Below are 24,820 nucleotides of genomic sequence, written 5' to 3'. Positions count from 1 at the left end.
TGATTAAAAAGCATGAAATAGAGAGAAAAATGAAAGAGTTGGTTGAGTAGCATTGAGACTGCTCAGGACTTCCACACCTGACTGAGGAGGTGTGGTTCAGTCTTCACCATCTTTTGGGGTGAAGCCATAAAGAAAAGCACAACATCAGCAGCTTGGCCAATGATGCTGACTTTTTACCTGCTGGTTTTGTGCAGTATTACTCCCCTCAATAGAGATGGAGACAATGAACAGCCTGCAATACTAAATTGTAATCACAGGTGACCTTACCAAGAATATAAACGAGTTACCTGGAGGCAGTAAGCTCCATATCCCTCCCGAAACCTTTGCATCAGACCAACAACTTCAGTTGTACTGTATAAAGACTTCAGTCCTTCACAACTTTCAACTGCAACTTCAAAGTTGCAGTATTCACCACCCAGCTCTGAGCAGCTGAAGTAAGATGTGAGCATTTTTCTAGGTGCATCATGCTGTTGTTTTGGGATTTTTTTACTTTGCTAGCTCTTTCCAGAAGCTTTCAGAACCACCTATGCCAACAAGCATTTTTCTTCTACATTATCTATTCCTCCTAAACCCATTTAGGTAGTCAGAACAGCTGCACCCTGAAAACCCCAGCAGAGACTGACCAAACAGACTAGACTGGATCCATAAAGAAAGAGGAAGCTTTATGCTAGCTATGATCCATAGCACGTTGTTCTGAGCTGTTAATGTTCAACAATTCCATGACTGAAGTGGCTTATTTTTGTCTTAACTCCAGACAGGACATCGAGCAGCAGTTGGGCTCCCTGATCTTGGCAACAGACATCAACAGGCAGAATGAGTTTCTGGTCCGTCTGAAATCTCACCTTGACAATCAGGATTTGAGGCTGGAGGATGCACAAGACAGACATTTTATGCTTCAGGTAACTTGAAAAAATATTTTTCCACTATTTTTTTTATTAATTTTGCAAGTCACAGTATTTCCTAGCGTATGTCAGAGTAGCATACGATAGCATGTCCAGACATCAGCATCTCCTTACCTATCACCATAAACACTTGCCTTCTGCTACCTGGCACGTCAAGCGAGCATGAGATGCCTCTAGTATTTGCTTGTGTAACGTCCTTGAGTCAAAAAGCTGTGAATGCAGCAGATAACAGGAGAGTGTCAAATGCTGAGAAATGAAGATAAGCTGTTAATTATTTTATTTCCAGACCACTGCTTCTCTTGCTAGTTTATAGTCTCTCTTCAGGCAAATGTCACTTCACTGGTGTTATTTTCTGGCATCATGCAGGAGCCCCCCCCCCGGTCGGTGTTCTTTCCAAGACAGCCTGACATCAGGTGCCCAAGTCCTGGTCCTGTGATGGATGTTCAGAAGCTGCCTCTGCAGAGACAGCTGTTGCCATGGCAACAGGTGCCTCTCTGGTGGATCTGCCCAGCTAATGAAGAAACCATGCTTTATTCAAAAATCAAATAGATTGAGACTAGTTCCTCCAGCTAAGCTGCAGTCATTAACAAGCCTTTTCAGAATAAACCTCTACCTATTAAAGCATTATTGTGATTAAAGTAGCTGCATGTACATGCTTTTCTGGAGAAATGACATTAATTTCACTCTTAAATACATAAAGGAGTTTAAGTATTCATTATAATTTATAAAACTAACATCTACACGTTACCACTTTGTGGAGGTTGCAGGAAAGGTGACGGCTGCAAGGAAAGAAGTGCTGATCTGTTAATTCTTCCCCCTCCAGCAGCGTGGGAAATACAGTAAGCTGCTCACCTGTCCTCCATCAAACAGCCTTCTGTCAGATTCCTGCGTGGACCATGTAGGGCAGGATGGTGGGCTTATCATATTTCTGGACAGATTAGGCAAGAAAACTGTGCAAAGGCAGAGAGATTACAGATCTCAACTACTGCAAATAGTTTCTTATGCACTTTCTTGAAGATAGGGACTCGGGCACAGACATGTTGAGATTTACTTACCTGGTGGATTAGTTGTGGAAGAGGGAAAGAAAAAAGAAATAATTAAGAAATGTTGATTGATCAGGGTAAGTTAAAGAATGTTTGAAAGGTCCTTGTAATGGACAGTAACATTAAAGGCTAATCAGTTTAATCCAGAGAGAAAAGTGACTGGGAGACTTCCCTCTTCCAGTTCACAGGTCTGAATTTACACAGGAAATACTTCTTCTGTTTTCCTCCTGGGTGCCAGAATGATTTCTGACCTCTGTCAGGCTATGTTCAGTCTGTGAAGAAATGAGGCACATGACATCTTGTTCCAGGGCAGTAAGACAGACAATTATACGTTTTACTTTTCTGAAGCAGTTACTTGATTTTAAAAACCTCTTGGCTTGCTGTACTCATTCCCCTGTATAGCACTTAAAAGTACTAGTTAACTAAGTGAAACCAAGCCAGGGGCAGTGCAGAGCGCCCTGTGCTTACCTTTGTAAACAAAAATATGCCGACATTAAGATTAAGTGTAATTGAAGTGAGATGCAAGGTCACTCACTGAGACCACAGGGAAATGATGCCCAAATACACCAGCTTGGCTCTTCCCTTCCTTGTCATCAGCCATGGGTGCTGAGCCAGGCAGTCAGCAGGAGCCAGCCTGAGGCTTTTGTTGGCTTATTCCATGCAAGGAATATCCAAAACACTTTGCAGCCTTGGAATTTGGCCCTCCTCTTGTTCTTACTACGGTAAAGCAGGGGGCTGAATGAAAGTTTTGTTTGCAGCTTAAATAAATGTTTTTTTCCTCAAAAGGCCTATTTAGGTGAAGCTGAGTCTCTAAAAGGTGATATTAACCGTTCCCAGCACCGCTGGTGAGGTGTGGGAGTTTCGTGACTGCAGATTTACTGCTGAAGCACCGCTATACAGTAACTTCCTTTCTCACTGCTCCTTTTCTTCTTTGCTTTCAGATTGCACTCAAGTGCGCTGACATTTGCAACCCTTGCCGACTCTGGGATCTGAGCAAACAGTGGAGTGAACGTGTCTGTGAAGAGTTTTACCGGCAAGGTCAGCAGTCCTCTTTTCAGGCTTTTTGTGTGGTGAGAAGTAGCATTCAGCCTACTCAGTTTGCTTTGAAATGTCCCTCAAGAACAAGCTGTTGAAGAGACACTTTGCTTCATTTCAAAAGTGGGAAGGGGTACAAGACCAGCAGATATTTCTTTGCCCTCACTGCTCCTGTGGCAGGCAGCATCAGGCAGGAGGGAGGGTTCTGCTGTGCCTCAGCACTTGAGCCCAGCTGGAGAGCCGGTGGCTGGATTCTTCTCTGAGAACTCCCCAGTCCCCGTTAGCATTTCTGAGCTGTAACGGTGCCAGGGCTACACTGCACCAAAGTCGCTACACTGTCCACTCTGTTTTATCTTGCTTTTCATGCTCCCACTACAACTCCAATGGGAGCCTTACTCTCGCTGTTTCCCAAATATGGCACATTCTTCTGCCTACAAATGCAGAGAAAAGGGTTGAAATGCACTTCCCAGCATGCTGTTGAAAGGGCCAAAGCAGGCAAGCCAAAGCTCAGCTAGGACATACTGCAGATGTTTTCAAACCCCTGCAGAGAGCGCAGGCAGGCAGGGGTTTTTTTGAAACACAGTAATTATACCATTTGGCTCTATCTGCATGGGCAAGGTCATGCTGTGCTACAACACAGGGTGCCGCAGAGTTTAATCACTGCTAAATTCTTTGTTTGGAGCATCCTGAGAGCTGAAGGCAAGTGGTACAAACACTAGAAGAGCACACAATAAAGTTCCCATTCACTTAAAATTCTGCACTACAAAATTAAGCCACATCTGAGCTGGCACCTGGTACAGTTAGTCCATAACAAGGACAAATAGGCCAGAAAGTTAATTTTCAGCCAACATCAGTTTGAACTGCTGAAATGTCTCTTAACTTTGATGCTTCTGAAGCACATAAGAAACTTGCCAGGTACAGATTTATTAGTCAGATGTGTCAACGCACAATCAATATCCAGTTCATGCGGACAGAGACCCATTTGTTCATTACCACACCTTGAGTGTATGGAGGAACCATGCTGAGAAAGAGACAGCACTCTCAACTCTTATAAATGTAAGCTTTTTCCCCGAGACTCAAGATCTACTAGTGTAACATCTAAAATATACCTGTGAAAGGGGATAGTGGAGCATGAGACCAGTTAGAGGTGTAACAGGGAGAAAAAGCATTTCATGTGGGAGAATATGCAGAAACCGTGGTCTGACTGTCACTGGTGGTTGTATAATCCTGCTAAGTGACACAAAATAGCATATATTTAGGTACCGTTATCACTTTAAAATATTATTGTAGACCTCTCTGCCCCCTTACACACAATGCTGGGGCCTGAAAGTTTTTCTTGTCACTAAGTTTAACACTTGAAAACCACAGACCTCATGGTTTTATTTTTAACTGTAGGTGAGGCAGATAATACCACAATTAGTGCCTTGTTTAATCTTTCTTCTGCAATGCATACAAAGTTTCAAAATTTTTTATATCAGACATTTCTAATGTCATTTTAATAGAAACTCAGATCCTGGTCTTCCAGTCGTCTATCGCACTACACTACATATATTAGCAAATAAAATATACAACTCAAGTACATTTCAGGGAGCACCTGATGTCTACAGCAGCCCCTAACACAAACCTTTCCTGCAAAAATACTTCAACTTGTTCTCTGATGTTTTGAAAGTCAATGAGGACAGAGGGTAAGTAATGAAACTTACTTGTTCATATGAAACTGGAACTGGCAAGAAACAAGTTTCAAGAAAATGGCTAATATTTAAGCAACATTAATGATCATTTTCTCTAGTGAGGTTTTAAAACTGCCGGGAAGGTTTTCTCCAGCGTGAAAGTTCTCAACAACTAATTCTTGCAGTTACTTTTATAGCAACTTGAAACATAAGAAAATTGACCATCATTTATGTTCTTACCCTGCAAAGGAAAATCTTATTTTTGTCAACTAAATGACTTGTCAAAGACAAGAAGATGTTGGTACACTTCGAGCTAGACAAGCAAACCATTTTGAACCCAGAGGGGAACCTATAGAGGGGAAGGCACTGGAGTCAGACACTCTTTTTCTCCGTCAAAAATTTTTGGAAGAGGTAGAAGAGAAGACAGTCAAACAGCACATTTAGAAACATGACAAACTGTTATTTTGTCTTGGTTTTGCTGAATTGTTCCTTTTGATTGTTTGTGAAGCTAAAAATGTTTCCTTGATATTTTCTAAGTATCTAATTAAAACTGAAAATATTGCCCTCACATTTAAGAAGAAATTGTATGCTGCAGAGAAAAGAAAGGCAAGGCTTTAAAATGCACGTGGTATTTTATATGGGGCTATAGAACCTGAGTAGCACAATAGCATTTAATTCAAAACTTTCTGCTAGTGGGGAGGAAAGAGCTTTTAAACAAAAACAGTGGATTTAAAGCAAAGTGTTACTTTATGGGTTGAATTCAGTGTTTTGTCTGATCTGTCAGATCTGTCTTAAGGGAAAGTTTTGCAAAACCAGCCCTCACTACATCCTTATTAGTACATCAAATGGATGAAGTACTACTGTCTGAAGGCAAGTGGCACACCTTAGTTTCTAGACAGTTAGTCGTCCTTCCCTCCCATACTGTAGACAGAAGAGGTCCTGTACCTCGTACAGTAACCAAGACTGCACCCTGGCAGTATCTTAGAGAAGACTAACATCACAAAGGATAAATGTATTGGACTCTCAGAGTGCTTATTTGGAAAAAAAAAACCAAAACCATCACACCCAAAACCTACCTCGTTTACAGCAGTCTTTAATTGCTTGCATGGGTAAATAGAAGCTCTCCAGCAGGACAGGTGTTTGTTGTCTGGATGGCAGAAGACAAATGAGACTCCCTGAGCTGCTTTTCTACTGAATTCTTAAATCCAGCTGGCTCATGGTCCTCTGTAACCACTCCAGCATATGCACGATCATTGCTATTGATTACCTTCAACTACACAAAAAACATCTCCTGCCTTAGCTATATACAGAAGACTGTCTTGCCATGACCATTGCTGCATCTGCAGGAATAGTTTCCACAGACTGTAAGCATCTTCTCGGTGCCAAATTTGGCCAGTTCTGCAGCAGCAGTAGTCCGAGGTGGCATCTGGGGTGAGCAGATCCCCCAGCCAGGCTGTTCTTCAACAATTTGAAACAGATCCCAGGGCCTGTCACAGCAGGAGCCACCTGCAGGAATCTTCAGGGTGGTTCCAGATATGCACCTAGGCATCTCCTGCTCCAGTTGGTCAAATATTCTGCTATGAAGGTGGCTAGGAGTTCAGTCAACCACTTTGTTTTAAGTCTGTCTGCTGTCTGGAATCAGTCTTGTGCAGATGACTCTCTGGGGACTTCCTGCACCATCCAGGGAATTAGTGATGTAAGTACAGTGCAGCAGCACAGGTTGATACCCTGATACCCAGGTACACCACACTAATAAGACAAACTTTTAATTTCATTCTTTTTCCACATTTATGGCTTGAACTCCATAGCTCTTGACACATGAACACATGTTGCCTGAGCCTGTGCTCTGGCCCTTACTAGTTTGTTAGTGCAAACACAGCTGCCGACTGCCAGGCTCCACCACACTGCCCTTTAATGGTGATTTCTGCAAGCACACAGTAGCAACTTCACACTACAGTAATGATGGAGACACGTTTCTTCTAAAATTTCTGTTCTGCAGTTTTCTAGTAGGAAGAAATTTAGCAGTGAGTAAATGATCTAGAACGTCTTAAAATCATGTGAGAGAATCTGTTTTAAAAAATAGGGTCCTTGGAACACTGTAATGCTCAGATTTAATGTTCATTCAGTAGTCATGTTTCCTTGGAGAGATTTTTCTTTGTATGGATACTCAATTTATCTGATACTTAAAAAGAAGTCCAAAAATGGTATTTAGGCATTTAACATGGTCATCATTGGTGGAATAATTCCAACTACTCAAGTCCACACAACTGCAGTCACGGTAAGAGTCTGGCATAGGTATGGAAAAGACATAAAAGTGGCAGAAAATTATTTTCTCTTCTGCTTTTTTTTTTTTTTTGCAGGTGACCTGGAACAAAAGTTTGAACTGGAAATAAGCCCTCTTTGTAATCAGCAGAAGGATACAATACCAAGCATACAAATCGGTAAGTATTAGTTTCATTCTCTTCTCTCCATGTTTATTTCAGTATGGCACAAGCTCAAAGAGAACCTTTTTTTCCTCCCCCCCTCCCCCCATCTATTTGTTTTAACAATAAGAAATGCAGGTACCATAAGATTCACGATTCACATTCTGAATAAAAATGTTCAAAAAGGAACCTATTCAAGCCAAATATACAACAGAAAGACAAAGAAGTCATTATATAGGGAAAAAAGGGGCCATTCTATGTTCTAATATCTGTGGAGGAAAAATTGCAGCCAACGTGATTAAACACTGGTTACTTTCTAGTCTGAGATCTCCTCAGAGAAGGATGCTGCTTCTCACAGATTTTAGTTACATATACAGATAGAGGCACATGCACTAGTCAAAAGCTGTGCATTTCAAAAAGAATTGAGGGCTGCTTGAGGGTTTATTGGTATTTCTTGTCAGGATTTTTGCCACTTACCTGGCTGTTTCTTCTCAAGGCATTCTGTGGGGCAGTGCAGTCATGGAATGAATTTGTTCCTCAATTGCTGTCCTTTGTGTGTTTCACCAGGGTTCATGACGTACATCGTAGAGCCACTCTTCGAGAGGTGGGCCCAGTTTACAGGCGATACCCCTCTATCTGAAAATATGTTAAACCATCTCAGGAGGAACAAGGCCAAGTGGAGAAGTTTACTCCACAAGCAACACAGCAGTAGTAGGAGCAATGACCACTCAGGTCAAGTGACTGGCAGCCAAGAACAGACTTTAAATGAAGAAGAGACCCCTTAGTGGCAGCTTTGCACTTTTCCTTATAGCACTGCTATCTCTGTCTTGATCACAGCAGCAAACAAAATCGTGGGGAGCTAGGAGCCTGTTGTCAAGACCATGGAAAGGGAAGAAATGGCAAAGCAGACACTGTAAGGGTCCTCATGAACAAGCCCGTGGTTCTGCTGAGTTCCTTTCTGGATCTCCTTCACGTTGCTCTCCCTTCTCTTCATTCTGTACATGCGCGATGCCATTCATCACTTTTGACCATGAACCGCCTGAATGCAGAGTCCCAGTTAGCAGTACTGAAGCCAGGCTGGTGATGGCTGCTGTGAAGCAGGGAGGATAACTGAAAGAACAGGGGAGAAAGAGGCACTCTTGGTTATATATTCACTTACCATGAGTCATACTGTGACATATGTATATAGGCCCAGAGCACCGTACGCTTTCCAGGCTGGCAGCTGGGCTGCACATTAAACCACCAGCATCTTCAGCATCCAAAGGACACTGGCTGAGTGACGCAGTGCTCACAGAGGGCAGAGAGAGTCTGGTTATTTTAGTAATTAAAACAAAAACCTTTTTAACTTTTGTATTCTGTGCACTAAACAACAGATCTATAAATCTTGGACTGAAGTTACTCTCCATATACACAACTCCAGTGTAACAAGGCTCATTTTGGTAATCATTTTTATGCCACTTTGGAAAAGACGGGCATCTTCTCATTGCAAGGAGCAGTATTCCCTCGCAGCCAAAAGGGAAGGTGTTGTACAGTCTAAACCTTTGAAACATGAACAGATCTATCTTTTGAGTACTGTTTCAAGTAACATGTTTATAATCATATATGTACATTTTCTGTAAATACAAAGCGCTACTGATTCCCATGCCAAAATACTGGAGTACTGTGGGATTGCTACCTGTAAAAACATTGGCACTGTGAACAGAATACTGTTAGTTTTAATACAAGAGAAAGCATTTGTAAATATGGTATAGAGTTTATTAATATACACCATTGTTTGTGGATAAAAGCCTTAACTTCTAGCATCCTTCATCTTCTGATAGCTGCCAAAATCATATGATCACAAGATATGATTCTGAACTGCCTTTCCACTATCCAAGGTGTATCAAAGGTCATTAAGGAATGAAGGCTGGCAGGATAACTTCTTGAAAACTTCAAACACATTCCATATGGGTCCGTGTTGTTAATCCATGGCACCTTGCACATTCAGTCTAGGCAAATGCTTCACCGAGCCTGAAGTTTTAAGTTCAAAAAAAACCCAAAACCCCACAGCAACACCACATAATTTGACAGTTCAAGCTGAGTACCTTTTATTGAAGAGTGTGAACTTCTATTAAATAGCTTAGTGATTTACAAAGCATGACAGTCTAATAGTTCTGGAGTCCAATTGTTTTCTCAAGAGAAGTTGCAGTGCAGCTGATTTTTTTCCCCCACATTCCCTCCTTAGATAGCCAGCTAAAAAATGCATTTGTATTTTTTCTTTTAATCAAAAAAATTCTTCAACTGACTTTGAGATAAGTCTCAATGAAGGAAAATGTGTTGTAGTCAGATTATTAAGAAAAATCCTCTTAACTATCATAGTAGCTGAGGAATTTTCTATGGTCTCATGTTTGCAAAAGATACATGGCCTTATCTATGCCATAAACAACCTCAGTTCAGATCATCTTTATAAAACTTTTCTTAAGTTTCCATCATTTCAATGAGATTGTATTCTCAGACACTACTGCATTGCACCAAAGCAATTGTCCCCTTCTCTTCTGCTCCCCCCCCCCCCCCCCCCCCCCCCCCCCAATTAATTGCATTCAGGTAAAGTATAGTGGTGTTGTAAACCCCCAGTACATCAAATCTGTATAGCTGTTTCCCAAAAGAACTAGCAGATATGGCCATATAATCATGTTTGGATGTGAATACCTTGGAGAGGCCAACAAAGAAAAAGCGATTTAAGTTGGTGTTTGAGAAAGATAATATTTACTTATAAAAGTGCAAGGAAAGATATAATAGATTTTTTTTCTCAAATATAGGGAATTTTGACTTGGCTAGAAAAAGTGTTCATGCTCATAAGGTGACTAATATGTTAAAGGAAAGGAAAAAGTTTTAGTAAAGGATGTTTTACTCTACTAATTCATTGGACATGCATCTTCAGAGCAGGAGACTGAAACCCAGTGAAGTAGGAAGGTGGAAATCACTGTGAGAACACAAAGTATCCTGAAAACAATGTTGTTCTACTGTTTTGTAAGCTGTAAGCAGTAGAAAACATTCTCCTTTCCTTTCCCAAATGGGACTGACGTATTAGAAGTACCATAACAAGCAAAGAGAGAGAGTTGTAGTAGGATAAAATTGTTTCTAACTACAGGACATAAATGCCTTTTTAACCACCTGATGGTGGGGGTGGGAGCATCACCACTTTGCAGGTTTTTAGGTGTATCTTTCCTTCTGACAGATTTAGGACAATTATTAGGACATTATGCAAGCAGTGTAACGTGCTGCTTAGAAGCACTTGAGTACATACAAAAGGATATAATTTCCCATTTTGTCTTTTTGCTAAGAAATGGAAACTATTTTCCATCTAATTCAAAGATTTTTTTTAAAATGTTCTGAAATTCAGTTAAACAAACCTGGTGCTCTAGCAGCATAAAAAGCTCTTAACAGATACACTGTTGAGCTGTTTCTGAGCAGCTTCCAGAAAACAGGTCCAACAGGAAAGCTTAGGTACAAATCAAGTTCTGTTACAGCTACAACAAAACCAAGACTTATTCTGTAATGAGACCCTGCAGGGTCTGTTACAAGTCTCTTACCAAGTTAAAACTTCCCACCTTTGAAAAGCTGCTCTTGAAATGAACAGGTTGTGGGGTGTTTAGGTGCACTGAACGTACTTGCTAGATTTCAATCACCTTGTCTAATGAACCAATGCTTGAAGTAGGTTGAGGGTGGCTTCAGAAATGCTTCTGTACGTGGGAGCCAAACCCATCACACGAGTTTGGTTCTGGGCCAGTTTGCCTCAGGTGCTCTAGACGGAAGTGTGCTGAAAAGTTAGGCTCTGGCAGGAGATGCCTGGCAGCCAGATTCACTGGGGTCTGTAAAGAAAAATGCTACAATTTGATTTTTCGTAGAAGCCAAACCATACCCGATACAAGCAATCCAACAGCACCAGTGCTCAGTATGTGTGGTTGTGATATATATTGGGTATTCTCTAGTCTGGAGGACATTTCTGTACTGGGATTTCTCTCCAGGATGCCAGCAAGAATGCTAGATGCACAGAATAGAAAAACATCTATGCAGATAATACAGTGGCCCTATTAGCCACTTTACAGAAAGCCCTGGTAAATTATTTTTCTTTCTTATTGGGCCAGTGCAGCTAAAAGATTCTGAAGTTTTAAAACTGAGTTAGGTTTTTCATACAAGGAAAGAAGCAGAAAACTGCTAAAAGCAGGAGCTTAAAATGTTTTTATGCCCCACAAATACAACTCATTTGATTAAAACCTAGTTTCTTTGAATGCACATTTCATGCCATCAAAGAGGCAAATTCTGTATAAATAACAACAACAATAATAATAATAAAGGGGTGATAAATCAAACTTTTAGGCTGGCTAAAATAATGCATACATACGCATTTTCATTAAGTAAATATTTTACCTACATTTGGGTTTTAAAGGGTCAACATTCCAGCAGCCAGCCAGAAGGGGGTAAAAAAGGACTCTTGAAAACGTCTACCATTGGAATACAGAAACAGAGAGAGGAGTAGCTGAAACTAAGTAGAGTCTATGGAGGAAAAAAACCCACATGATCTGCAGTTGTATCTAACCTAATCTACAACATGGGTCAATTAGTTTTGTATAAACTATTGGTTTTCATGAAGAAAATCAGTCTCCCCAATGATCAATAAGAAGGCTGCTACCACAGTAAATGAGATAAGCCCATTTTCACACTGCATAGCTATCTCACAAGCTTTTCCAATCTGTGGTTGAAATTTCTGTTAGAAGTTTCCAACAAAACAGAGACAGAATGCATACTAGTCCTTCCAAATGGACTCTCCTGAGAAAGCAGAAACACTCAAGTAGTTATAATTTCATTTTCAGGTATCAGTCAGGGTACCAGCCGCAATTTATAGCCTTATATTTTAAGTCACTTAGCTGAGTTGTCCATAAAGTACGCCCCTTCCACTCCTGATACCACCATCCCCTGCTTATGACCCACAAAAATCAATACTTAAATTTGAACTAAAGTCCTGCAAATGCCAAAAAAGCCACCCTAAAACACAAACAAAACAAAAACCCAAGGCAAGCTTCATGCCATGAATATGTATCCAAATTACTTTGATTGGTGCAAACTATTATGCTATTATTTGTTTCTATCATGCATCTAATATTTTAGGTACATAAACTTTTAAGTGCAGAGCATAAGTTTGACTTGGATGTAAAATATATTCTGCTTATCTTTGAATTCAAGATTGTATATGTCATGTTTATTGTAAAGCATTTTATATATACATATTCACATACCTTCTACAACTCTATGGGCCAAACACTGGTCCCACCAACTTCACTGGGACCAAGAATTAGCCCCCATATGTGCGTATATATGCCATATGCATCATTCTGAAAGGAAGCACTAGATTGTGTGAAAATGCTGTGACTGCTATGCAGTGATGCCAAGAGACTTAACTGTATCTTTTTTTAACATACTGCTGTAAGTATTCATCATGTCAAAGAATGACAACTAATAAAAAAATTAAAAATAATTTAAAAAAAAAGGAATTAATTGTCCAGAGTTCTTTGGTAGAGCCAGTTGATTGAAATCATCTCCTTCATTTGCAGAAAGCATCCTGGTTTGATAAGGCAGCAAAAGTCCCGCTGCATCCATCCTCCTACTGCCTCTCCTCCCTACCACTTTCTTAATCACTTTCCTAGTGCACTGTTTTTGAGAACTTTTCTCTAACTTCACCCTTTGCCTTGCTGTAGGAATTTAAATGGAGATACCAGCAAGGGAAGTCTTTCCATATATTTCTTCTAAGCATATAGTAGAAGGATTTTCAAACCCCAGGGAACACATTTTCCACTTCAGTACAGAAGAGGGAGTTGTCTTTTACTACTGTTTGAATTCGCATAACTAGTTCTCCTTAATATCATTGGTCAGTTTTAATCTCCATTTTCTCATTCCTCAGTTGCAGACCATGTTATATGTATGTGCAACATGACAGAAGTTCTGAATTTTAATTGAAGATATGGAAAACTATCGACATTTCTACAATGATAAGTACTTCAGAGTGAGAAATACTTGTCATTGCTGATGGGTGTTTGTCAATGCAGGGACTCTTCTTGACTTTGAATGATCTCTAAGGCCTGAATTTATTTGTACCTCAGAGTCTTCAGTAACAACATTCACACAGTTTGTGCAGTGCAAATGCGACAATTGAACTGAATATAGGAGCTGGAAATATATTTGCTTTCAGCATTATTTAGCCAAAATTTTAAATTTACTTTCTTATGATAAAAACCCCCACCCTTCAGAATCACAATAAGAAGTGTTTTCACGTGCCCCCCAGATGCAAGCTGAATTGCAGAATAAATTCTAGAATTAAGCCCCTTGGAGATCTGTCCTATATATAGAGGGAGTTGTGATGGTTTATCCAGGAGAAGTTTTACATAGTCAGCTCTGGAAAACCACTCACAATTTTCCACAACAGAATTAGCAGCGTTATTTTTAGGTACAGCTAAGTCAATACATCCTTCTACTTTACAAAGGCACTGTCCGTATGGATGCTGATGTTTAATGGTTCAAAACAAATAATGTAGACAAGTAAGTTGAAATGAATCACTGAACTTGGCAGCAAAAGAAAAAAAAAATAATGTGCCAATAAAGACTTAAATGTGGTTTAAAGCTCAGGTGCAGAATCTTGGAAATACAACTATTCATTAAGAAAAGAAGCAATACAATATGCATGTGGCGATTATTTAGGTGACAGCCACTCCTTTTCCCTAAAGGTGAGGAAGGCAGGGTCTCTCCAGTGTCCAACACAGTCCGGTCCTCTCTGAGCTAACATGGGTGCAGTTAGAAAATACGCTGGTTTTAGCAACAAGACAGGCTTATGGTGTTCCCGCTCCCACACCTCTCGATCTTTCAGTGATGTGCACAGTGCAGTCTCAAACAACTATTGAGGGACAGACAGAAAATGAACAGCAGGATAAAGTGCTTAAATTGGCTCTGCCACTAAAACCAGCGGATCACCTTACTATATCCTGGGCTAGTTTGGGTCACAGGCAACGTTTTAACTAAACATCACGTAACAGCTCCATCCATGACAACAGAACTTTGCTACCAGCAGCACCACTTCCTAGAAGCTACTTGGGTGTCCACACAGGGCCACATAGACCTAAACATGCAAGGAAACAGCAGATTAATTTCATGTCAGATGATCTGATGGTAGTACGCTTTAGAGAGAAGACCCTACAGGACTCTAAATATATTGTACTAGATTAGGAAGGGGACCTGTGTGTCATACATTGCACCTAAAATGGAGTATTAAAATTCATACAAAGAGGGATAAAGAGGAGCTGTACTAATATCTCCACCTCTCCTACCACTAAGCAGCCGGCTTAGAACTGGTGCGGACCAGGGGAATCCGACTGTTTAATTAAAATAAAGCTCACATTCCCTATTAGTGGGTGAACAATCCAATGCTTGGTGAATTCTGCTTCACAATGATAGGAAAAGCAGACATCGAAGGATCAAAAAGCGACATCGCTATGAACGCTCTCTAGAAGGCGCAAGTACAAGAGTGGGAAGTGTAAAGAAGGGTGGCAAAAAGCACTTTGAATCACAAAAAACCTCCAGAAAGGCAAGATGAGGGAGGAAAAAAAGACTGTAGCTTCATTAGTACCACCTATTAAAATAAGAAAAAAAAAGAACATTTGGGCACATGGAGACATTGAGAGCTTCTGTTATCCCTAAATCAGAACACAGGTAAAATAAAGCAATATATGTGGAAGTTGCTGCCACAAGAATACATTAACTTTTAACCACACAGCAAAACTTAAAAGATGACTGAACACTCATATGAACAAAAAGGAAATTCATGTTTACAAATAAATATTACTAAAACCATAATCTTCGAGAAAACATACTTCAAGACTTAAATCAACCTTTAGTTTAAAATGATGCTTTCATGACCTACTTGTGCAGGTCAGCAGCTGCTACATTCCAAATCCAGAGTTTTCATTTATTTAACCAGAGGATTCCTATGAGCTCAGCTCATACATAAGCATATTTATGAAAGAAATATAGCTACCAAAAAGAAAAATCTATAGCTACACCTACCCATGAATTTGATGCCCAGCCTCATTTATATAGCAGGACCTACCAGCACCTGGAGACAAACTAGGGGCTAGTCACTTCAGGCAATCAAAATTAAAAAAAAAAAAAAAAAAAAACCAACAAAAAAAAACCCAAAGGCAGCACTGAAACATAAGGTAGATTTAGAGACAGATTCAACAAGAAAAATAAAATACTGTCCCAGAGACCACTCTTTTGTATCTTTCATGTTTTGCATTGAATATTTCAACTCACTCTTTAGAGGGAGGAGGAAGAAAAAAAATCTATATTAGCACCATCAACTGAGAGACAAAACATGAACGGAACTACTTTGTTTAAAATGTATTGTTTTGCTGGGATGAGGTTCCATGCATATGACAAGTACTTCAGGACATCACCAGTGCCCTCTCTGGTACCCATGCACAACACATTTTCCCTCAACATATCAAAAAAGCCAACACCACCAGTTCTACCATCACTGAAGAAACATCAAGGAAGGGCCATTTGCACTATGTGCTTTGAAGTACCTTTTATCAGCACTAAGGCCTAATTAAGCTGCACGTACATGTGTATGCTGACTGCTCCAATCCCCACATTCAAGTGGCCTTCAACAATGCTGCTACCTGAAGACTGTCTACATAAAGACAGATATGTAACAAACTAAGTCAGTGGTGATGTTGGATGGGTACTTCAGCTACTCAAAACAGCCAAGTGACATTGGCACATTGTATGCTTCAGGTGCATAATGGCGTGTAAAAAGTTTTAACGTAGCAAATACACTGCCTACATTTACCTTCACTGTAGCTACAAAGACGATACACAGAGAAGTTCTATTACCTGAAAGTTTTAATGAACTTAAGTGAAGAAACATGGATAAGAAGCTGTCAGCTTCCTTCTGCACTGGATCCTCACAATCCCTGTGTGCTCATTGTGTCAGCACTCCCATCTGGAGATGACTAAAACCAATTACCAAGCCCCATTTTTACCTTCTTAGTTCACCTGCCCCTCTGTGCACATTTAATTACAGTCAGCTTCTTGAAGACACCAACTAGTCACAAGCAAGACAAAATATAATTTGCTTTGGGACAGTATGCTATTGATTATGTTCCAAATCATGTGTTACGTTCTTTTAAAGAGTGGAGTGTCTTCCCCCTCACCCCCAAAAGAAAGAGGGAATTTTTCCTTCTCTGAGGTACTCTGGATTGGGCTGGAAGAGAGAAAGGTCAGACGCTGCAGGGTATTTCATATAAGGGAGCCACAGGAAGAAGCTCACAGCTCACCTGGAGAATGCAGCAAGTAAATAAAATTCTTGGGAGGCTTCGCTGTCACCTGGACATGAAGGGGCCTGAGAAACTTCGCTGCAACTCAGAAAGGTACTGAGTGAAGTGGAAGCAAGGACTTGCATGCAAGGGCAGAACCCCCTTTTAATTTGCTGTCTTTTTGGTAGTTTCTGAGCTCTCCCTAGTTAAGACTATGAAGGCTTTATTGTAATAAAACGTGACTTTTTGATTTCAAGAGAAACATTTTCCTGAAGTTCAGGTCAGCTTCAATTCCTGCCACTTTTTATTAGGCACATTTTACAACAGTATAATTTTTTAATTTTTTTTTTTAAAGATATTATTATATACAGTTCAGTTTCCCAGTTTTAAGCACACATACTCAAAAATATTACTATTAATGTTTGCTTATGTAGGAAAAGTGTGTGGACTTCAGCGGTCTTTTGCCAGATCCTCCATCTGCCCAAGACCTAAACATATCACAATATAACCTTACCAACAGCCTTCATTTTCTCCTGGACACTTCCATTACTTAGGCCTACATGTTTGCAGGTTTTGAAATATAAACTGCTAACAAAATTATCTGGCGTTTTCACTATTGCAGCTCAGCAATGTGACTCAACAGTCACATTGTACGTGAAATGCTAGATAAAGGGGGAATTTATTTATTTGCACTGTGGTTACGCTTTGGCGTGCTCTAGTTACAGATCAGGACCCCACATGGGACACCAATACTGCTTCTACCACAAGTCTTCGCAACAGAAATAATTTAATAACTTCATGTTACTTCAAAGCTCATGAAGAAAACCACCACGGATCACGTAGAGAGCTAGATGTGAAAGGACAGCATTTACTTTAACAATAAAGTAGCTAAACTCTTCAGGTTTTGTGGAAAAAGTTAATTAATCACCTCTAAGTACCTTAAAAAAAAGAAACCTGTACATTTTGCTGGTTTTTTTGAGGAAAGCGTTTACTCCTTCACCAATGCAACTGCAGTTCATTCTTACTGGTACCTCAGTGTCGTTACTATAAGGTGAGACGTTACATCATCGCTCTTCAGTTACCTGGCAGCTTCAAGTTTTGCCTGTAGGTGTTCTATAGCTCTCAGAGACACCTTATATAATAATATAGATGTAATTTTTCAGCTGGCACAGCACATCTGCAAACCTGGATTTTACTGAGCTCTGAATATCAGCAAGGAGTTTGCACCTTCAAGAGTAGCAGACTGCTCCCTCTGTGAAATGAAAAGTACTTTTGAAATGCAAAACAAATATTTTTAGTAAAAGCTAATCCCTTTGTAAGACAACCTATGATAAATACATTAGAAAATAAACATACTTCAAAACTTCTCTGCATGAAATAATGTAAGGGGAAGAGAAGGCAGGCACCATTGCCAAAAGGTGACTCAGCCAAGAAAATCTCTTAGAAAGTTCACCTGGATTCACACGTCTGAGGCCTGAGCTTTTACATCTAATAAGCCTTGATCACCTAGATATCAGAAGGCATAGGGGTTTTTTATTGGATTTGTTCATTTGTTTCACTCCGCAGTTATTTCACTGTAGAAGTAACTTTGGGTTCTACTACAGAAGAAACAGAGTTGCCAGTTCCCACTGTGGATGTCATTCTCATTATTGAAACACACTCTCATTTAAATGATTCTAGTCTTCACTTCACATAATAGTAACACTGGTTAGTATTATGTTTCTCTCTGTCAGAGAAAGAGGCTTTTAGTATCTTTTCTTTTCTCTTCTGTGTGTTCACAGACCAACCAGGTCACTGCAAACAGATTTTCTGTTTCTGAAAGAAGACAGCAGCAAAACCTATAAATTTGAACAAAACTCCTTTACAGTTTTCCAACTGATTGTTGGAAATGTTCTCTCTTTCTGAAGACCTAACCTACTATGACATTACCATTACAGCTTTGTGCCATCATTCCCATCTTCATTATTTCTCTCAAAGTTATTTCTGTTTTTAATTATCTACAAATTTTACTACCTATTTCATTACTAAAAATATGAAACTGCATTAACCTAGAACCATTCTCTATAACCCTAGTAGAAGTACTTCCTTCCAGTGATTACTATTATCTGCCAGTTAATCAGTTCTACATCCATTTAACACCTATTTTGTGGACAATATGAATGCTACATTTTAATTTATGTTATTCTATTAGAGCTATTTTTGTCAAAGGTTATTTAAAAGATCTATTTTCCAATAAAGTCACCCGAGATCACTCCTGTTACCTAAGTATTTGGAAATCTGCAATAGGATCCCATCATACAGATTTTTGGCTAAGACTGAGACATGCTAATTGACCTATAGCCACCTGGTTTACCCCAAAAAACTTAGATGCCACAATAATTTTCTGAATTTTTGTATTAGTCTGAGGTTTATTCAAAGTTAACATAAAAGGCCAGATATGTCCTTCAGCCAGCTCCTTTAGAATTTGCAGATGCAAATTGCTTAACCATCTGCAGTGTAAAGCTTTTTTCTAGCAAGCAGAGTTTAATTTAATCCTCCATTAGAAAATTACTTTAGTAGTAATTAGTGATTCTGCTTTTTTTTTTTTTTAAGTAAATACTTTTCACTTTTCCTAAAACCTATGCAATTTGGAAGTGAGACTTTGATTCTTGTTTAAGCAACAAAACAGCAACAACTTCTAAATGAAAGTGCCAGTGACAATTACCAGGTGTGATGTTCATGATATTCAACTTCCATCAGGTCAACTATTTATGATTATTGTGCTCAGTCAAGGTCTGGCCACACACCACTTTCGTCAAAGCTACAGGATCTTTACTGTAAGGGAGACCTGCATGCTGTAGAATGAGAAAGGACTTAGCCCTATGATCAAGATGCACAGCATTTCTCCACGATGTTTAATATGCTAGAGAGGAGGAAAAGGGGAGTACAGATGTGTAGAAATAACATAAGTTTCTGTGGGTTCCCCAGGCAACTACTAGCTTAGAGGACTGTTAACATGCCTAGCAACAGCACCAAGAGCTTACAAAGCACGAAGCAGGATCTCCCAAGTTCTGTTTATTTCGCTTACCTTATGTTAATATTTCTTGCTTTTATTTGTGACCTCAAAATACTAACTCAACATCAAAAATGACAATATCAGTGACAAACCAAACTATAGAGCAGATTATTTGGTAGAGATCAGTCTCATAAGCAGCCGCATTGTTCTAACATACTAAGTACAACATATACTCTTCAAATCTTAAAGAAAAGGCTATACCACTACTGAGAAATAATAAAAGGGGCTGAAGATTGTCTAGAAGTTTAAACAAAAAAAAGACCCAGAAGAAACATAGGAAGCAAAACATTAATATATTCATATACATGCAGACAGTGCGTATGAGAGGAATAGAAGACATAGGAAGCAAACACAACCAGATGAAAAACGTTTGAAGGGTCAAACGGGCAAATAAGGAACAGAGGTTGTTGATAAAGCCCACATTTCACCTGGGTCAAATCAAAGCACAACTTAAAACTATCAATTTTTACTATCACAAAATACTGACTTTCAGATTACTTTCCCTCTGTACATGCTGGTAAGGCAGCTCCTAACTTAAATTAAACCCAAGAACATTGAGTTTGATGTCTATTCAGAAACACTTCCTCACAAGCAAGGAAAGAGCATAACAAAACGAGCCTGGCTTATCAAGCCCACCCCAGTAGATGACAGTCAAACATGGTACGTAAGTCAAGCAATACACGTACCAGAAAAAGTATAATGAAAAATGATGACTGAAACACCAGCCAGACAAAATTAAGTAAGAAACAACAGAATACACATACAAAAAAGCAGTATTCTAAAGGACAAAACCCCCTCCCTTTAGTAGTAGAACACACAGCCAGCCTCACGGGTCTGTGCTGCTGATCGGAACTTTTAACACAGATTCCTACAGCTCTCACTATCAAAAGACAAGACAAATACTCACAGGCTGTAAACTATAAGGTGACAACACATCAAACAACCATAAGGCAACAATAACACGTGAAGAACTAAAACTAAGCCTCCTTCGAATTTGTTCCTACTCCTCCTCTATACCAGCAGCTGCTGCTCAGTGGCAACGACCTCCCAGCAAATACAGCTGCTGTGTTACAGCGCAAGAACTAAAAAGTAAAACAATCAATTTGGTTTAACATTCCCCATTAAGTAAAATGCAGAGTACTAAAGAGGAAGCAGAGATGGCAAGAAGAGAGATCTTAAATGTACAAATTCTCCACAGTTCAAGATGACAGAATGGGTAAGATGTTACTTATTTAAAAATATGTAGCTAAATACTGCCTTTAATTCCACTCTAGCAACTCTAAAAAAGTTGATAGCAATGCAGAAGCATTACTGAAGGTTGAGCTTTGCCCAGCCCTGCAAACATGCACTTACTCATCTTTATGAATGAACCCAAACTCGTTCAAGTCCTTGTTTACATGTGACGAGCAAAGAACGTGTATGTTTACATGAGCAGAGTATAATCTTTCATCTGAAAGAAAAATCTCAATTTTAATGTCAGACGGTCACTTTGACATTTAATCAGTAAGTAGCAGCATGTTTTCACTTGTATAACCTAAACGTTATTTACACAAATCCCTGCAATTTCACAGCAATGCTCATTACATGTGTACCACACCACAAACAGAATTTTTTCTCCAATAGCCATTTTACATGGGATATGAGAGCATATTTCTTCAGGAAAAGACCACTACCAGATGAAGCTCCTCTCTAGCTCACCACATAAAATCTTCTGTCTATTCTCCTAGAAAATGAAGTAGCAGATTTATTTTGTGAATAACAGAATAAACTAGCCTAGTGTTGGCTTTTTACTAATCCAAATACACATACAGTTCACCATAACACTAGTAAGTTAGAAGCATATACCCTCTACAATTCAATGAATGCCACTAAAAAGATAAAAATACAAAGGGATTAAAATTTTATTGTTAGACCTAATACTGACAAAGCAGAATTACTTAAAAGACTTGCAACGTAGATCTGGTATAACACTGCACTCTTGTGGTTAGATACATGCAGTTTATCTGCAGAATGTATCAACTATTTACATCAATTATTTTCAAAAATTTCGAATATATTTTACTCTAAGGCATTTTTTTGCTTATTAGGGGTTTACCACTAGTGCCACCTCCACCCCTGCACACTGTGCTGCTACCTCTCTGTTACTTAAAGAAGAAATTTAGTCTCCTTTCAGTTCTCTGACCCATTGAAATTAAATGCCTAAATTAGCCTTAAACAAAAGGTATGAATACTTCCGTCCCAATAACGATCAAAATGAAAGTCTTGCTTACACACATAAACAATCTGCTTTTAAAGCCACTTTCAGCCTTCTAGGCAAATAGCCCGAATGAAAACGTAAGCTGAAATTGAAATGTGAAGAGGACTAGAAACAGATGGAACAAAAGCACCACATTGTTTTTCTTTAAGCATGGGGTAAAAAAACAAAAAAAAAAACAAACAAAAAAACCCACCCAAAACAAAACAAACAAACAAATTCCCACTGCAGAAGAGGAGATCCTGCTGACAGGACTATTGGGGAAAATAATGAATATCAAAAGAAGGGCCTTTTGATTATTATAATTAGTCATTAGAACTAATTCTCTAAATAAAGAATACATGGAAACTAATGTCTAGCGCAATCAAAAATATCTCTCAGTTAAACAGCTAAATTATAGCTAGAGAAAACAAGAGTAAAGTTACAATATTACAAATAAAACTACTATTTCAATCTCCTAGGAACAAAACATGGCATTTGAATTTAAAGAAAAAGATCCCTTTAGCAACACAGAAGGTTTTAGAAGCTTCATTTTTTGCTAGGATTGCAAGTTCAAATACTTGCTGTAGGTGCTTCCATGGACATCTGAGTGAATTAGGATTCATATTCACAATTAAGTGACTTTCAGACATTTCTTTCTAGTTCTGCTAAAAACTGGCCAACACCATTTATTTGTAACTTAATTTTGAGATGTCCTAATATAAATTAAATAAAACAGCTGTTTGGGTTAACAACTGTTATCTTATAGAAGATAGCTATTCTATTAATACACGTGCACAGATGGACAGGCAAAACATTTCTTTGCCGAATAATTAGAGGTATAAGAAGTACACTGAAAACTGATCATAAATAGAAACTATTTCTGTTGGTGACTGGTATTAAAAAAAGAAAAAAATTCTGAAGAACAAGAATTTGTATGCAATCTGGGCAAGTAATACTGAAATGGACAAAATATTTCCCAAGTTGAAGGACAGCTGTCTTCTTTACCCTTTACCCACAACATAAATTGAGATATTGTTAAAACCATCAAAGCAGTTAAACACTGGGCTCCTAAACAAAATGTTTCAAGGTGTAACTATGGAGCATGATGTGCATGTTTATAAACCACCGGAACATTTACAAACAGCAAGAGAGGAAAAGGCTTGTCAAAGACCCTTCCAGATTGTGCCTTTCACATTTGTCAAACTGCAAGAAACAAAAGCAAATTTATACAGATAGAAGCATTAATCCATGTCGTGCTTTGTTTTACATAACTCGTTACTATTTCTTATAACACATGCATTATTTGTGATGACTTTATAGATTCTTCCTTTTCTTACAAAATCTCTTCTATACTTACTATTCAATCCCTTTCCTTTTTTTGCTATACTGTTTATAGTAACTTCAGCTTTGTACTTCAAAATATTTTGAAAAATAATAACAATTTTCTGTTTTTATACATCAGTGATTTACAGCAGGTATCCTTCTAGCTAAGCTACATGCTTCCTGTCCAAATCTTTGAAATTAAATTGGACAATTTAAAGTACACTGAGTTTCTCTGAGGGAAGGACCCATATCTACCATTATGGAATTCATCTACTTCCAGTTTCTCAGAGGCAGAACTACATTTGTTCATCCAGGTAGGCACACTTGCTGAGGTACCAGATGGTTCAAAAGTGCTTTTATGCAATAACTTCTTCTTTTTAACATAGTTTTTATCTCCTGAAGATTAATGTTGTCTCTTAATAATCCTTACACTTTGAAAAGAGAAAATCTTGAAGGAGATAGTGACCAAGAAAGTTTGATTATGCCAATACAGGAAGTATTGAGACGAGAGAGGTTGGTGAAATAACAGAATAGAATAGGACTGCAATATATATATTGTACAAAATATACGCTGCTGCATACGAGCAGTAAGGCAAGAAAGGAAAAAAATATTAGTTCATTTATTGAAGAAACACTACAATAGCTTCACTATTAAGTTATACTAATTAACATAAGTACTGCAAAGATATAACCAAATAAAAAGCACATATCAACCTTGTGTAGATTTTATCCATGAACGAAGATTTTCAGAACAGATTCGCAAGGAAAAAGAAAAAAAGTGTAAGTTGTAAAATGAAACTGAGAAAGGATGGCATATCCTTTCAAAACACCTCCAAAGACAGAAATCAGTTCAATATTTTAAAACCTCAAACAAAATCACAAAAGAAAGCTTTTTAGCAGGAGTTTGTGCCTCAATAGTTATTAACTGCCTTGTAAATCTTTTAACTACCATTTAGACTCTACAATGTCAATTACGAAAGTTTACTTTACAGGTACTTAGAAAGAATTTGGTAATTAATCCTAGACTTACACTTCAAAGAAGTTTCAAGAATCCTTTTTCTTACCTGGCAATAGCTGACACATGAGCGGAAGTTTGTAAGATGGCAGGCACTGGCACTGAAAAATAAAGAATATAAAGCAAGACAAAATAAATACATATATACAAAAACCTGCTTGGTTTTACAGTTTTGGTCACTGTCAGTTTTTAAGTTCTAGAGGTTTGTCATTCAAACATTAAGAGAAGCAGCAAGCTTTCAAAGCTGGATCAAATTCCTAAAGCAACTGCTGCTTACCTCAATTCTCAAAAAACAAGAACAAATACTAAGACATTCCACTTGAAACTAGCTGCTTCTGTATAGCGGGTAATTTATACTAATTGTCTAGACATTGAGATTATATAATCCCATTTATTTTATCAATATAAATACATTATGTTGAAGAAAAGCATAAATTTATCCATAATTTTAAAATAACAAACAAAATAATTATCAAGTTATTCTTCACAAACACCAGTGAAAATATACATAAGATGGATCTTTCACATAGCAGTACATTCTCAATGCCGAATGCATTAAGTATGATGCATATACATGCCTGAGAAAGAGAAAAAAATATTCATATTGAGAACAATGCTGATCACAAAAAAGACACTCCCCATAACACCTGTGCTCCAGACCCTTCACCAGCCTCACTGCCCTTCTCTGGACACGCTCCAGCACCTCAGTGTCTGTCTTGCAGTGAGGGGCCCAAAACTGAACACAGGATTCAAGGTGCGGCCTCACCAGTGCCA

At 38.6% G+C, this 24,820-nt stretch overlaps 1 protein-coding gene across 2 annotated transcripts in view; it reads left to right on the top strand.

Moving 5' to 3' along the window:
* Positions 1–13,727, top strand: part of PDE7B (phosphodiesterase 7B) — a 181,974-nt gene extending 168,247 nt beyond the window's left edge. For both annotated transcript variants that reach the window (XM_040597936.1, XM_040597935.1), the window contains 4 exons: positions 755–899; positions 2,887–2,983; positions 7,011–7,091; positions 7,641–13,727. In XM_040597936.1, coding sequence (XP_040453870.1) covers positions 755–899; positions 2,887–2,983; positions 7,011–7,091; positions 7,641–7,858 — 541 coding nt within the window. In that variant the 3' untranslated portion in view covers positions 7,859–13,727. The remainder of the gene's footprint in view (positions 1–754; positions 900–2,886; positions 2,984–7,010; positions 7,092–7,640) is intronic.
* The last annotated feature ends 11,093 nt before the right edge of the window (positions 13,728–24,820 follow it).

This window comes from Falco naumanni, chromosome 6, assembly GCF_017639655.2.
Source record: "Falco naumanni isolate bFalNau1 chromosome 6, bFalNau1.pat, whole genome shotgun sequence".
Lineage (NCBI taxonomy): Eukaryota > Metazoa > Chordata > Aves > Falconiformes > Falconidae > Falco > Falco naumanni.
This window is presented reverse-complemented; position numbering and strand designations above follow the sequence as displayed.